This window comes from Brienomyrus brachyistius, chromosome 3 (genome assembly GCF_023856365.1).
Source record: "Brienomyrus brachyistius isolate T26 chromosome 3, BBRACH_0.4, whole genome shotgun sequence".
In the NCBI taxonomy this organism is placed as follows: Eukaryota; Metazoa; Chordata; class Actinopteri; order Osteoglossiformes; family Mormyridae; genus Brienomyrus; species Brienomyrus brachyistius.
In genome coordinates, this window is record NC_064535.1 from 25895060 (window position 1) to 25911307 (window position 16248).

General features: G+C 44.3%; 2 protein-coding genes across 16 annotated transcripts in view; both read left to right on the forward strand.

Annotated features, from left to right (window-relative positions):
• magi2a (membrane associated guanylate kinase, WW and PDZ domain containing 2a) overlaps window positions 1-7518 on the forward strand; it is a 135311-nt gene extending 127793 nt beyond the window's left edge. For 13 of the 15 annotated variants that reach the window (XM_049008709.1, XM_049008710.1, XM_049008711.1 and 10 more), the window contains 2 exons: window positions 111-249; window positions 3762-7518. In XM_049008709.1, coding sequence (XP_048864666.1) covers window positions 111-249; window positions 3762-4501 — 879 coding nt within the window. In that variant the 3' untranslated portion in view covers window positions 4502-7518. Of the gene's footprint in view, window positions 1-110; window positions 250-1495; window positions 1585-3761 lie in introns of all 15 variants that reach the window. The other 2 variants (XM_049008724.1, XM_049008721.1) reach the window with 1 other exon arrangement.
• Window positions 7519-7670: 152 nt separating this feature from the next.
• On the forward strand, window positions 7671-13983 carry si:ch211-127m7.2 (cell cycle regulator of non-homologous end joining). The gene is made up of 3 exons (XM_049008737.1): window positions 7671-8267; window positions 8981-9086; window positions 9253-13983. The coding sequence occupies exons 1-3, from the start codon at window positions 8143-8145 to the stop codon at window positions 9553-9555; spliced, it is 534 nt and encodes a 177-aa protein (XP_048864694.1). The 5' UTR covers window positions 7671-8142; the 3' UTR covers window positions 9556-13983.
• The last annotated feature ends 2265 nt before the right edge of the window (window positions 13984-16248 follow it).

Genomic DNA, 16248 nt, shown 5'->3' on the forward strand with positions numbered 1-16248 from the left:
TTTTGGGCTGGATTCTTGCCTGTGGTCTGGTCTGGTTTCTGGCTCAGGTTCTGGACTGGACTTTGAGCCCAGTCCAGGCACTTACACGCACTCCCTCCCCTGCCATTCAGGTCGGGGACCAGATCATCGAGATCAACGGGGAGAGCACGCGGGACATGACCCACGGCCGCGCCATCGAGCTGATCAAGTCTGGGGGGCGCAGGGTGCGGCTGCTGCTGAAGAGGGGCACCGGGCAAGTGCCTGAGTACGGTGGGTGCTCCTGAATCCCCTGACCCCCCCAACAAGGCACCAGCACATTACGTCCCGTCAGCTCTCATTAACTCTACTGTGTCTAATAACCAAGGTCTCCAAGGTGTCTGAGACAATATGGACCACATTATTATTATTATTATTATTATTATTATTATTATTGTTATTATTATTATTATTATTATTATTATATTATTATTATTATTACAAAGTAAGTCTGTACTGGGAGTGGCATGCTGGTGCAGTGGTTAGCACTGTCGCCTCACACCTCTGGGACCCTCTGGGAATCTCCGCCTGGGTCACATGTGTGTGGAGTTTGCATGTTCTCCCCATGTCGTCGTGGGGTTTCCTCCAGGTACTCCGGTTTCCCCCCACAGTCCAAAAACATGCTGAGGCTAATTGGAGTTGCTAAATTGCCCGTAGGTGTGAATGGTGTGTGAGTGTGCCCTGCGATGGGCTGGCCCCCCATCCTGGGTTGTGCCCATTGCTTCCGGGATAGGCTCCGGACCCCCCACGACCCAGTAGGATAAGCGGTTTGGAAAATGGATGGATGGATGGAAGTCTGTACTGGATAAGTCATTATTATTGTCATTATTATTATAGTTATATTATCATAATTTTTTATGTCAGCTGGTTATGTTCTTCTCTACTACAGATTTTAGTGTTGTTTAGGGTATTTCAGTTAGTTGAACTTTAATGAGACTACATCAGCAAACATGATTGCAAGCAGCAAAGTTCAGAGGTCACGGCACAGTAAAGATGGCCACCTCCCACTGCTCCAGGCCACCTCCTGGCTGCCGGTGTCCATGCTTGTTGGTCTTTAAGGCACAGTACGCTGTTTGTAAAGGAAGCATGGGCCTTTAGTGGGATTAAATAGATAGCAGTTTAATGATCAGAGCCAGCTGGACAGGGTTTACATCACTTAACGTTGTCTTTTAACGACAGGACGAGAGTGACGTCTTCTCCACAGACGGCGTAATCACACATTTGTAAAGGTTCAGGCTGATTTGTTTCTTTAGCACCAGAGGCCACTTATCTTACTTCTGGCAGTAAATAGAACAAAACTTAACTCTTTACCATTAAGCATGCTAACTGTATTAACAAAATATTTAATTCTGTTCCAATAACCTGTATATCATTAGATAATTCTGTTTTCAGTCACTCTTTTAGACTAACAATTCTGTAACACATTCTCACTCTTTTTAACTCTAATGACTGGTCTAGGCTGTTCCTCCCCTTCCTTTAGGAATGGTACCTCCCAGCCTCTCCATGTGCATGAAAAGTGACAAGCATGGCTCCCCCTATTTCTTCCTAATGGGCCACTCTAAAGACACGGTTTGTAAAAATGCTGCATGCCTTCTTACCTCTCTACTTCTGCTGCAGCTGGTTGCAGTGTCTTTGCAATGTGACTTGTCTGGGCCGCAAGCTTCACCTCTCAGCAGGCTCACGGCTCCTGCTTCTACCCTAATGGCACCTAAATATCTGTTCTGGAACCTTCTTTGTAAGAAAGGGCACCCTACAGACTCTGCATCAACATCCTGGGCCTGCTTTCCATGTTTCTCTGTACATGGTTTGCCAGAGAGAAATTGCGAGTTAGGGATAGTTTGGAGAGGATTAGCCATAAATATGTCAATGGTTTTTTGTCGGGGTCCCCCTTCACCCCTGTGGGGTATCGATTGGTGGTGTCGTCGTGGCAACCACATGGCGACTTTCTTTGTCAGTCATGTGGAGGAGAAGTTGATGTGAGGTGAACCATGAAAAATTCTTTTTTCCTGTACCTCAGTAGCTTTTTTAAGTCAGCCCAGGCTAAGTAACATCCAGAAGGGGGCACCAGACCCCAGGCTCTTCACACCAACATCAACCCCTCAAGCTTCCTCCTCCACCTTTGTTCACACCGTTCACCCACCTGCTTTCGGAGAACTAAATTTGAGTCCTGAGGATCTCCTGCTCTGCATCTTAAGCTCAGTAACAGGTAGTTTTGAAACGTAAGAATGATCCAGAAGGCTCCTGTTTCCCAGGGGCCAGATAAGCCTTTACGCTGAGTTTACATGATCCATTTCACGCACATCTATTCTGCAGGAATATTAAGCCAAGAGCATCATGGGAGCGGGAGGCTGGGTGCCCCACCGTACAAACAGAAAGCTCAGACTTTGCCTGCACGGCCAGCAGTTATTGATGCCATTAAACTAATTGGTCATCCTTCTCTGAGCAATTGGTTCCTATTACTCATGCTAAAAATAGACACCACACATTGTTGACAGGTTTCACTGGTGACCACGTTCAGTTTTCAATAGTTCTCATTTACTGCTCTACAGTGACGTTTCAGGATTTATTATATGTATTTTCTTTTATATAATCATGCCAGAGCTGGGTAGATCCACTCCGTTGCACTTCTGAAATGGAAAAACTGGAATAACCTCAGTTGGGGTGATGACATCAGTGTTGGCTGAACGGTGCGACCCCCCAGGCTGCCAACCAGGACCCTCCTGGCAGGGAGCTGTGTGCTGCCCCCTACTGGCACTGCTGAGCAGACATTTGTATAGGATGTTTCTGTGTGGTTGCTGAGCGGATGCATATGCAGCGCCGGGTCAGCTAAGGGAGGAAACAGGGTGCTGTCGCTTATTCTGGCATCAGCGCTTAAACCGGAAAACATCCCATCAGCACAGGAGTCTAGCAGGTCGGCCGTGAGCAGTTGGTCTCAAGGGCCCTGTTATTACATAGTGCCCAAATAATGGCTTTGATCACACCAGTGAGCACTGATTGAATAAAAGCTACCCCAACCTGTTAGTGTCTGATGGTTCAGCCCTGTTCTCAGCCTAAGGACCTTCTGCCCAAACACAAAGCATTATGGCTGGTTCATACTCCGTACTCCGCATGTGTACTAGTGGTTATGACGTCATCGTGCGCCTCCGCGGCAAACGCCCAAGGCTGTGTGCTGACAAGCAGTTTGCAAACCCTACAGACCATTTACAAGGTAATAAAACATACATGTAAATGCGTGTGTATGGGTGTGCAGACTTGTCTCAAATTGAAAATCTCACACCAGCCAGGTGACCCAAGTTGGCAGCCCTGGAGCTGGGCTCTGAATTTGTAAAACGGAAATGGACACAAACCACAATGCCGTGGTACTTGTGCAGGGAACAAAAGAAAAATAGTAATGATTATTATTATTATTATTATTATTATTATTAATAATAATAATAATAATACACATTGTGAGCATGTGTAGAGAAGTATGAACCAGCCTTTATTTTGCTTATGGTCTGCAGAACTTCTTGCCCTTCCTGTCCATGGAGCTTGAGATTTAGACAGAGCTTTCTCATGGAGTTGGAGCAGGGCTCCATGTGCAGTTTCTGGGCAAACCATTCAGCCATGCTGCTGCCATGTTGACTGACAGTTGCCTGTCACTGAGTTTAGCCCCAGAATTGCAGAAAGCGTCCGGCAGTCCTGTCTGCATTGTGGGTGTCTCTGGAGGTCTGGCACACCAGTAACAGTGTCCTCTTGTCCCTCAGTCGACAGTCCCACCCCCTGGGATGCTCGGCCTGCAGCCTCCCCAAGTCTGTCGGAAGTAGCCCCATCCCCCGATGCTCTGAACGCCACGCCATCACCGTCATCGCTTCCGGCCCTTCCCCTTGACCCCCAGCACCTACTCTCCCCGGAGATGGGCCGGGAGCCCATGCACGACAGCATGGCAGAGCACCTATCCAGCCCTGGGAGGGTGGAGCAGGCCGCACCTGGGAGGAGGCAGACGGAGCGCAGGGCCAGTGGGAGGGGCAAGGAGAAAGAGGGTGGCAGGTCTGCCCATCGGGGTATCAGCGTGGGTGGACAGGGGACCCCTGAGAGCCCGGTGGGTTGGGACGAGCAGGTCCAGGAAAACTCCAAGCCCTACAGAGCCTCCCGGGGAAAATCCAAGGAGAGGAGAGGTGGTGAGAGCAGCGCCCCCCACAGGGAGAACAGGCATCTGCCACACTCCCTAAAGGCCACCGGGCTTGGAGACACACATTCCAACGTGAACGGTGGCACACCAAGCAATGGAGGCAGCACAGACAGGCCAGCCCAGGAGAAATCCAGCCCCAGGGACCCAGAGAGAGTGTCCGTCGAGGCCCCTCCCTACCGGGGATCCAAGGGAAACAGCGGGGGCAGTGCCATGGCGGGCAGAAAGGCCACAGTGTCCCCCGGGCCTTGGAAAATCCCTGGGTCGGATAAGCTACCCAGTACACTGCGATCTGGGACATCCACTGTGAGCAGATAACGCCATAAAGACTCTGCAGGCCAGGCCACACCAGACAAGACTTGGTCAGGTCTCCAACAGGCCCGCCAGCCGTCACCATCAGATGCAACACATGTTTTTAGAGAATCTTTTTTTTTATTATTATTTATATGGTATTTTAAATTATTTTGAGGTATTACACCCACCACCTTAAAAACTCAAGGCATCCATTAAAAAAATAAAATAAACTAGAAAGAAAAAGAAAAAAAAACTGAATGTGTAGCATGATGGGAAGACTCCTATAGTGCTGAATCCAAACAACCCGACTGGAGGTGGCATAGGGGTGGGACCTGCCTTTCAGAAGCTCCGCCCCTCTCTTCCAGCAGCTGGCTGCGACGCCGAATCACATGTCGAGGAGCTGGCCACTGGCATTCAGCCAGTGCTGGTTATGGCTGGATGCTTCTTGATGGGGTTTGCCTGACATGACCTTTTGTGCCGTTGACAAGGCAATGAAACAAAAAGAAATGGTGTGGAAAAAGAGGATTTTAATCGACAGAAAGCTGCCTTAAAACTATCCTGAGATAGAAAGAAAGATATATCTTTAATAATGATCATTTAGATGTATAGATATATAGGTATATTATATAAATATGTGAAAACATGTACATAAAATCATTTTGGAGTATATGTACACGGGCAAATATACTGAGATGCTATTCAAGGCAGGAGGAGTCTGGTGACACAGTAGGGCACTCTGACTCCTCACTGACTCGTTTCACTGACTCATCTCAGCACGGTGTCCTGAAGCGTGGGTTGACTCATAGAACCCAATAAGACCCGGAACAGTTTCCGGTTTCCGTGCCGCAAGAGGTCTGGGCTCTGTTTACCGCAGAACACGAGCCAAGTCACTGTGGAGGGATTCACCTTACCAGGGGGGCAGGACGCCTCCTGGCACGCGGCAGGGCAGAGTGCCTTAAGTGGAGAGACCAGGCGGAGTTGCTAGTTTGAATTTTCACCTGTAGGAGGCAGCAAAGTGACACAAACTGAGCTGTGTGCTGCAGGAGAAAAAGGAGGAAGTGCAGCAGATCTTCCTTACGCAGCGCTATATCACAATTCGTCTCGTCTGTATCGACAGCTCAGTCACCTTCATGAAGTCAGTTTGCACCAAAAAAAGATTATTTTCTTATCATTGTATTATGGAAAACCATTGTTTATGCCAGATCTGCTTTATTTTTATGTACATTTATCTGCTATCTAGTAACAGAATGATCGAATGAATTTTGCTTAGTCTGTTTTTGTCATATGAAGGATAATTAGCTAACTGTAGCTGACATCAAAATGGAGTATGGTTACAGTGCAGGTAAATTTTTGCAGGTCATACCTGTTACTTCGAGGCTGAAGAGATTTAATGTGTGGAACTAAGGGCCAAAATAAGCAATCACGCAGTGAAAGGATCCAAATCTGTAATCTGTAGCACCCCCTCACGGTCAGACGTGGTGGCGTAAAAGCACGCAGTACCGGTGGTTTTTCATTGTCATTACCGTGAATACTCAAACAGAAAGCGTTAAGGAAAAGGGCTGGTTATCTCTCTGCTTCAACTGTACGAGTGCTATTTTGTCCGCAATAAGGACATTACTGGTGTCATCGTCGTTGCAGATAAGCTCTCTTTTGTTTTTGAGCTTTTCTGTGATGTTATTTGAACAAACTTGGCAATTAAATTATGATTGGTTTCCCATAAAAAAGAAGACATCTGCTTTATAGCTACGTGATGGAAATTTATGTATTTGTCTTTTTAAAAAAATCCACAATCCATAACCGTTTACAATAAGCCAGTCGGCAGCCAAACAGGCGTTCGGAAAGCGCTGAGCGCCAAACGAAAAGTTCGCCCAACGTTGCATTCACTTTAAAAGATACGTTGTAAGAATGTTATAATTACCTGCGTTGGACTGAGGCCTCGCGATTGGACAAACAGCATCAGCAGTCACGCCTACTAGGCAATCAGAGTACATGGGTGAGGTTCTCGGTCAGAGATGACGCAACTGCAAAGAGACATCTATAATTCTATATTACTGACTTAATTGTTTGAACGCGGTTTATTTATTACAAGCGGATTTCACTTATCGCGCTAAATTCGAGCATGAATATTTAAACATCTTACCCCTGAGGCATATATATTTAATGCTTCTGGGAACGTTTTCCCTAAAAACGAAATTATTTTGCCATTAGTAGCATTTACTTATTACCGGATGTTGTTGTAAAACTGTTACATCTTATTAACGGACGGATGTAATTCCAATTTGCTGACAGCCACTGTATGGGAATGCAAGGAAAAGTGTTAAGGATGTTTATTGCCATGGTAACGTTTCAATTATTTTTAATTTTTGGAGTGACAGAAAAGATTTCCAATTTGAGTGTGAACACGCTTAGCAGAAATCAGTAATATATTCTGTGTTCAGTTACAGAAAAAGCTTGCCCCTTTAAGAATCATTCGGAATAGCTATAGATTCATTCCTAATAATACGATACAGACACCGTTGATGGCTGCAATCCCTTAATCTGTTTGGGAGACCCTGAATTATAACAAAGCACAAATATCAGCAGAAGATTGACAAAAGCCAATGGGAAGTATGTCATATTTAACCTGAGGACGGGTGGCATGTCCGGGAATAGCGCGCCGCCGTCCTGCAGTTCAGAGCGATGCTTATGTTGTTCGGTGGATTCTGACCTGTATGCTCCTTGTTGACTGGTTCAGTTTTCTGTGAACTGTAATACGTTTTCTATGGAAAGGCGATAATTAAAAGGTGAGTCTTTGAAGGGTGGCGCTTACGTGAACACCATTCCGATCAGTAAACTGTGTAGTGTTAGCTGTGTATTTACCTTTGTACAGCTGTATCTCTATAAATATGATCCATTGTATTAATAATAGTCACAAAGACTGTAAGTGAGCAACTATTTTTATGAAATGCAACACTATGGATATATTAACTTTTGCAGAAATCTTGTTTACTGTATGATATTCTAAAATATTGTCAAATAAAATCTTGACACAGTGTAAAGTATTGATTTTGCATATGGTGCTCATTTTATCGTGAGTTTCGGGTGGGTGAATTGGGGTTATGTACTTTCAAAGTACCGTGTCTATCCTGTTTAATAAAGTTGCATAACTGTTGAAAAAAAAGCCAAAGTTTACTCTCAGAACAAAAGGGTAAAAGTTCTTACCTTTGCTTGTGACTGGGGTTGTACCCTTATAATTTTACCTTTTAAAGTACAGAAATGGACTCTGAGGAACATCCAAAGGCATAATCAGCATTAATGTACCATCAATGGCGGATTATACACTAGACCATATTTTTCCATAATGTACTCATTCTTATCTTTTGAGCCAGTGCTACAAGAAGAAAAAAATAGCTGGCGGTAAAGCAACCCGTTCTCCTGTTTTAATACACCCGACACAGGCGGGGGCGCACGTGCATTTTGATCTGAGTCGTTTTCGCCGAATTGAAGTGGATTTTTTCTTTTGTTACCCGGAAACAAAACAGTGAACGTCTCTGCACCCATTCAATAATGCATCCGCTCGATACGGTATCAATTTATCCCTGCTTATTATTACAGTTATAATGTCAGTTATGCGCTTTCAGTGCAGCCTGTATTTCATCACTTATAAGCGAATGTAGATCATAATAATGGACAACAGGCAGCGGGATCTTCCGTCTTGGATGCTGGGCGGCAAAAACGAACAGCCCCAGCAAGAAAATCCCATCAAGACCAGTCATGTCCCAAGGAAGAATAAGAGAAAGAAGTTGGAAAGGTACGTTTTGTGGGGATCGGGGGACTTTTATGCCAGCCTAGTCCAAGATGTCAAATAATCAGGGAATATATTATTGTCTTTATAAGAAGTTTAACGTACGTGTGACAATTAGTTAGATATTCTGCTTCCGTTTTTATTTAGTTTCTAGGTTGTCCAGGCGCATAATAAATTAGTTCCCGATGTTTTTTATATGAAATATCTTATAAATCTGAAAAAAGGTTGTAGGGGGCAGCCAAAATAATATGAGCTGGGCGTTAATCGCAATTTATTTTTAACTAGCAGGAGACAACTTCACAAAAGATTACTAACGTTTATTAACATTTCTAACGAGTATGAATCCTGAACAATATGAATATGGTTTTTGAAATGTATACATCCATGTTCTTAAACACGTGACCAATGCTGGTGTTATCTTACATCTCCCCACCTTTTCATCATATTGAAATAATGATTTGTAATCGTACGGTCCCGTTCTTATAACCAGAGTCCGTAGGAATAAAGTAAACAATCATTTAAAAAGTGATTCATAGAAAGAAAGGTCTAGTCCTTTGTTGAAGTGTGCAGTCATTTTTTCCACACCTCGTAAACATTAAGTAGCTTCTTCCAGTTTTGTGGAGGTCGATTTGGGTTGAAGTTTGATTTGGGTTTTTGAGCCCCTCAGTAGATTTTAAATACGTATATGGTTAGATCATTGGCTGTCCCTGTGCTTCCAGGACAGCTGTGTACGGCATGAATGAGGCTGAGCTCGTGGACACGGCGCTCAGCTTCCTCAAAGAAGAAAACCTCCAGGGTTTCAGGGCTCAGGAGCCTACAGGGCAGGTAGGCCAGACTAAGCTAAGTCTGATTTGGTTAGCAGGGGAAGTTACAAGTAAATATTGTGATGTGTCATTATTGTTCTGTGTGTTCAGTGTGTTTAATGACCTTCTGCTCTGCTAGTGTGTTTTTTTTTTAAGGAAATCCTCAATTTGTGTGGTTTTCTTCTCAGAAGAGAAGCAGAAGGACAGCTGGGAGTCGCATGGAGAGGAATAAGCAGGACCGTGCAGGTGCTTTGTCCGAGGAGGAGGCTGGTGACTCCAAATCTGAAGAAGACGAAAGAACCCACGTCTCTGAGAGTGACCCGGAAGTGGTCGCCGAGGAGGAGACTGTCCCATATGGAGCCATCGCGAACTGGGGCCAAGCAGCAGGGGAAGGTGTCCAGCTGCGGTCCACGCGTGACACTGTAAAGGCGGACTCGGCTTCCGGGGATGAGGAGGCCCTCCAGCTCGTGAGAGACATATTCTTCACATGACCTGGCATGGGATTTCAGCTCAGTGTACAATTAAGGGGAACCTTACATCCTGGGATTGAATGTTTTGTGAATGTGGGAAGCATAGTGCATCCTGGGATAGTCTCCAGGCTCTCTGTGACCTTGTGTTGGATAAGATGTTCACACAAGGTGGATGGATATTTACTGTATGCAGGTACATGACAGAAGGGATGGACCTTCTCTCTGAGCTGATGGGTAAGAACAGTACCAAATTCATTCTGATAGGCGGGTGGACTTGGTCCATTGAAGAAATGTAATTAGTAAGAGAAACACTTTAAGGATCCTTTCACATATTGTGGAAGAAAAAAATTGGAAGTTAGGTGGGGTTGGGTGCATTATCGGATTGTTGCTCTGTCTTAGGCCGTAGGCAAGAAGATACTGGTGAATGATGGGATTGTTGTTCCATCTGAGGCAAGAAGATACTGGTGCATTATGGGATTGTTGTTACATCTTAGGCAAGAAGATACTGGTGCATTGTGGGAATGTTTTTCTGTCTTAGGCCATAGGCCTGGGGATACCGTTTCTTCTTATGGACTTGTGGAAGGAAGCATGCCGGATGGAACACTCTAAAACATGCTGAAGTTAGAGGGCACTGTCATAGCAAGAGTCTGGAGGCTGATCAATCCCTGTCTGTTTTGCTTTCTGTGTCAGTATGGCTTGTCTCTGCTGTGTTTACAAGCAAAGTATGGATTAATATAATCCTGCACTACTCCCTGAAAACATTTAAGTTAGGTTTAAATAATGTTTTTTATATATCATATGTTTACTATTAGATTACCTAATAAAAAATCTACTTACAGACATCAGTTTTAATGTCTGTCTTTATAGTTGTCTAGCAAAAGGACTTTAATCAGCACAATGTTTCCTTTTTATATTCACTATGTGATTTTTTTTGTGAACTTATTTTTAAATTAATTTTTGCAAGAAATAGAGATCAGTTTGTAGAAAATGACTCCTGATGGTGGACTGTTAGGATCGCTGTTTCAACACAGACCTGCTTTTAAAAGTTGCAGCGCATAATATGCGACAGTCTTATTGTTTTGTGCAGTTTTTCAAAGCTTATAATTTGTACTATATGATGTGAGAGGGGGGGCGGCATGGTGGTGCAGTGGTTAGCACTGTCGCCTCACACCTCTGGGACCCGGGTTCGAGTCTCCGCCTGGGTCACATGTGTGCGGAGTTTGCATGTTCTCCCCGTGTCGTCGTGGGGTTTCCTCCGGGTACTCAGGTTTCCCCCCACAGTCCAAAAACATGCTGAGGCTAATTGGAGTTGCTGAATTGCCCATAGGTGTGCATGTGTGAGTGAATGGTGTGTGAGTGTGCCCTGCGATGGGCTGGCCCCCCATCCTGGGTTGTTCCCTGCCTCGTGCCCATTGATTCCGGGATAGGCTCCGGACCCCCCGCGACCCAATAGGATAAGCAGTTTGGAAAATGGATGAATGGATGATGTGAGAGGAATAATGGTCAAAAAATTATGTCAGAGTTCTTTTGCAGGTGATAAATAGAAAAGTTCAATGAGATTAAGGGTGTTTTTTTCTGTGAGAAATGCATTATGGGGATTTTTGTACAGGATTAATTTCCACTGTCACCAGCAGGGGGCGCACGGTGGATTCAGAAAGATCAGTTTGATGGAGGAGCTGAACTAAATTGCCTCTGTGAATTGCAGGACTGGATATCAAGATTGGCACAATTCTCCAGAGCAAATAATTGAATTTTGTTTTATTCTGTGTACACTGATGGATAAATAACTCAGCTTTGTCTATGTTCCACTAGTGTCCCTTAGAGACTGACTTTTATGGCCTGATCCAGAGATTATTGCACTGGGTGCAAGGCAGGGGACACCCTGGATGGCACTAAACACCCCAAATCTACAAAACATACAATCCCTTAACTTTAAAAAGTGCTGACGAGGGCCGAAGCAAGCATGGACACGGAGGAACCTTCCGGTGTCTTCAGTGACATTAAGGTTTACCAACTTTAAATTGCTGTGATGGAACCTGAACCAGGTTTTGTTCAGGTCTTCAGTTTCCATGACTTTTATATGCCTTGACCTTTGGCTGACTGATGATGGTTCGAATTTCATGCACATTGACAAGTGCCCTGTGACTGTAAAAGGTTATTGTGTCCAAAATAGAGTGAGGAAACAGAAATTAAGTGTTCAGTGACAGCAGGTGGTTTGTGGAGGATGTGGGTAGATGACTGAAATCCCAGGAGAGCAACCTGTCTTATCACCGTCTGATGGTGTTGCACCCATAAACAGCTTAATTTTTGGACTTTTACGTGTTTAATTCTGAGTGCCATCCTGTCCCAAATCAGGTTGTTCAGTGTTTGATGAAGGTTTGTCTTTTCTTAGTCACTGGGGGGATACAGCACAGAGCAGGACGCAGTAATTTAATTGAGGGTGCTCTGCAATTGTGTCTTTCTTCTTTTGGGAGGGTGGCAGTCACGACACTCATTAGTGTGACATGCTTAAATGCAGAGGTTCCTAAAGGACCAGCCAAGCTGTTTAATGACAATACAAATGGTCTCCTGGGACTCCTCCCAGGGCCCATGGGAGCATATTCACACACGCAGCTATTTTCCATAGATAAAAATCTGGTCCGTTTCCTATTGTTGTTCAGTTTCCTCTTTTATGAACATGAACTTCAGGGTCTGGCTCAAACTATTATCATATTGTTGTTATTATTGGCAGGTTAAGAATTTTTGTTGACTATGGCTGCTGTGTCATTTACTAGTTTTTATGCACGAAACTGGATAAATGCAGGGGTGTGTATATGAATTGCAAATTAAAGTAACAGGTGGAGTGAGAATGTTTGAATCATAACACAGCATTAAAAGCCATTTCTAGAGTATAGAGTCTACTGATGTAAATGAGGAGGATGCTTGCATTGGTCCAAAGTGGACTGTGCTGCCCTGTGGGCAAACCTGGACTGTCCATTCAGGTGGGGTATAACACATCTGTCTGCCTCTCACTGTGCATTTCTACAGGAGACGGAATCTTCCAGTCATTGAACTAAGCTACACTTCATTCTGCATTGCCAAATCAATGTAAAACAAGCAATGTGTATTATGAGCGTTTAATCCAATAATTACAGACAAATGGAGATGTCAAAGAGGGGTTACTGACTTGCATCAACCACTAAAGGCGTGCTGTGAAAAAACATGATCACTTCTTCGCAGAAATGTGTCGTCGTGTTTAGAGCCTTTGAGTTAGGATCGACGTGGGCGACCCGCTGGTGCTTTCGCCGCTGTTTCATTAGAAAACCCTCCTGTCAACGGTTTTGGCCACTTGCTCCTGCTCTGACACGGTTGCCAGAAGACGTGGAATATTCTCTGTGGCAAATCACTAAAATAGAGTTAAAGCACATGGCTTCCTTTTCCTGCCAAACTAACAATGTTTTCTCCACCAGAAGGCTGCTCTGGTTTAGTAGTTGGTGTGTTTTGTGTAGAATAAAGCAAAGGGCAGGATTTAATGATGCCGGCATCATATTCTCTATGGAAACCCCCCCCCCCCCCCCCATACACTTTCACGGAGTTCTGGGCTGAGTGATCCCACGGTGCAACAGAGAATACAAGCGCATGGCCAGAGGCGTGAGCTCACAGTGTAGGAGACTTTGGAGGAACATGCACACAGGTCGGCCCTAATTCAGGCCTGGCCAAGGACTTCACGAAGATTTGGAAGTAATTAGTAAGAATGTGCCTTAAAAACTCAGCATACAAAGTTCATCTACCAATCTCTACCTCAAGTATTCAAACAAAATACACCCAGTATTCACTTGAGATTTAAAAACATAAATATGCAATTATTGATTCTTCCATGAGAACTTTGCAGTATTATTAATTCAAAACTTTAGTCAATAAAAATAATTGTGATGTAATTATTATGAGAAATTTCATATGTAACCTTTTAAAAATAATTTCAGACTGTTTTTTTAGTCTGGCCTCGCACCTCATCTTCTGAATATTGATAAATAATGTAACTGTGCTTTGGCTACCTTTAGTCCTGTTAAAACAGCGCCCCCTGTAGACCATCTAGAAATGTTATCAGAGGCTGGCATGTCAGTGCAGGACATCCTCAGTGTAATGGTGGCCAATAATGCTCACTGCTCTTCCTTTCTCCTTAGCCAGTAACGACCCGGTTGAACAAATGATGAAATGAACCCCCATCGTGTGACATTTTACACTGCAGAATCTTCTCGTCCACTTCCTCCTGCCGCAAATATCTCATCTGACTTACAAAGTTGGTCCTCCCTGTGCAGATGAAAAAGGAGAAAAAGGAGGACTTCAACATCCCTGGTGCACCTAAGAGGGGAATATGGTGTAAAGGAGACAGAAGACAGAAGCTGGGGTCCTGCAGCATCGTGAGACGACGATGCCCCACATCTCTGTATTCAAGATCTTCGGCTTTCTTTTCTGGGATCAGATCAATGTTTAATGTGTCCAGAAAGTCCCATCCACAGGCCATATGGTCCGAGTCCAGTGTGATGAAGTAACTCACTAACATAAGTGGAACGTGGAAGGGCTGTTTTCTGAGAGTATATAGGAAGCTTGATATCAGAATAGGCACAATATCTTGCTGATTGTTGTGAAACTGACTGATTCTAAAGTATGCACAGGGTACACAGAAGTATACAGATTTATGGCACTCATACTGCAGCTGCATGCTGTCAAGACCTCTGTATGCACTGATCATAAACCGTAGCTTCAGAAAGTACACTGACCCTGATGAATATTCATACGGTTTTCAGTTTACTGTTACAAAGTCAAATCAATATATATGAAAATCAGCATATATGACAGACTGTATACTCATATATGAGTAACAGCACATAATTTCAAAATAGGAGACATTTACATGTGTATAGCACAGACGTTCAAAAAAATAAGCAAAAAACTATTCAATTTAACAAATGAGATTAGACCAGAGGTATCCCATTTTAATGATACTGCACTAAAATGTAAACAAGGGCCATCTGTTGATCTGGGACACATTTTTGTTGAGTCGCTTGCATGATGAATAAATATGGTCAATTTAATGAGGTCTCATGATGGAAACAGCCAACCAGAGTCTTCATGATATGAAAATCAGTTCAGCCAGAATGAGACCTGCATTTATATGTGTTTTGATGGGGGAAAGACCCAAAACACATTCTGAAAACTAGTCAAATGGCTTATTATCAGACGTTTGGTGTTATGACGTGAAAATTGCTGAATCACTGAATCAGAACATGTGAATCTTAATACACAAGGCGCACAAAGAAATGTCCACAGAGACTGTAATTGCTGCAAAATGCATTTCTGCCGAGTATTTCCAGGGGGAGAGGATGACTGCTGTTGTAAATGCGACACATATTTGACAAATGTTTGAATTAAGAAATACATTTCCCCCACGTATCCCATAGACTGATTGTGCTAGAGAGAGGGAGGGAATGTTATTTTCATGCATGTAGATGATGTGGTGTGAGAGAACTGAAGGGGTGAATATTTAAAGTGACAGTTACCTCAGGTCCAGTCGAGCACTGATTAACGCACCGGGCAGCCAGTGATATCGGGTGCTTCACACCTTCATGTTTATGTGGTTCCTCGGCAGGTCATGGTCAATAGCAGCAACTCCTGCACTGTTTAAATTGGGGAGTTTTTCACCGCCCCCCTCCCTCCCCGCTCTGTCCGCCTGAGCCCAGTGCCACCATGCCCCTTCAGGATGTCAGGAGTCATAGTCGTACACCTTTCAGCATATAGAGGATGCCAGACTCTCAGACACAGGAGTAGAAGTAGCATCTGTTGTACACGAATGTATATGTCTGCGATGGGTTGGTGGCCCTGTCCTGGGTTATTCCCTGATTTGCAGCTTCCAGGATTAGGCTCTGGATCCTGCATAGGAGGAATGGATATAGAAGATGGATGGATGGTCTACTGCTATGGCCACCTGCAGCAGCCTTGCAGTCACCCAGTAATCCAGTCACTACTGAAGTGTGTCACAAACACATCACTGCTCCCTCTGCAAATACTGATTCATACGAGCTCTTGGGACGCAGAATTACACGGATGTCCAGGTCTGGTGTGACCATCACAAGTTTTTTTAGCGTGACTTTGTGTCTCCTTCCCGTGTCCCTTAGTGTCACAGCAGAAAGTCACAGTGTCCGTCTGCAGACATAGGTCACACCTGTGCCTGCACAGCTGGAGGGCACGTACAGCGCACCTTGGGGGCCTGGTGCTGTAAACATATCACCTTTAGAGAAGAAGGATGTAAACCCTAATAAGCCTCCATGTCTGCTCACTACTCTGGTGTAAACACCATGAGAGGAACACTAGGTGATCCTATGCCATAAATGACGACACACGGGACGCAGGGCATCGGCATTTCACTGGGTTTTTGCATGTCTTTCTCCAGTCCCAGGTAACAAATCCAGCTGTTTGGATCTGTACGCTAATTATCAGCAACCGGCACCAGTGGTACTTTCTGCCTGTCTATCCTTATATAAGGGACATTGGCTTGGATTTAATTTATCAGGACACTGCTGATTTAAGGACTTCAAGACACTGTAAACACAGCGGGCAGATACCTGTTCACAGTGCGTTTCTGCTGATATCTTTCAGGTAAGAGCAGTGCTAATAAATGTCATCAATGAGGTAAACTTTCAAATACGGCAGTTCGAAAAATCTCCTGATATATCA

Coding starts and splice junctions, on each gene's coding strand:
- si:ch211-127m7.2 (XM_049008737.1), top strand. CDS start 8,143: ATGGACAACAGGCAGCGGGATCTTCCGTCTTGGATGCTGGGCGGCAAA. Junction 8,268..8,980: donor AAGAGAAAGAAGTTGGAAAG/GTACGTTTTGTG, acceptor CTGTGCTTCCAG/GACAGCTGTGTACGGCATGA. Junction 9,087..9,252: donor CTCAGGAGCCTACAGGGCAG/GTAGGCCAGACT, acceptor TTTTCTTCTCAG/AAGAGAAGCAGAAGGACAGC.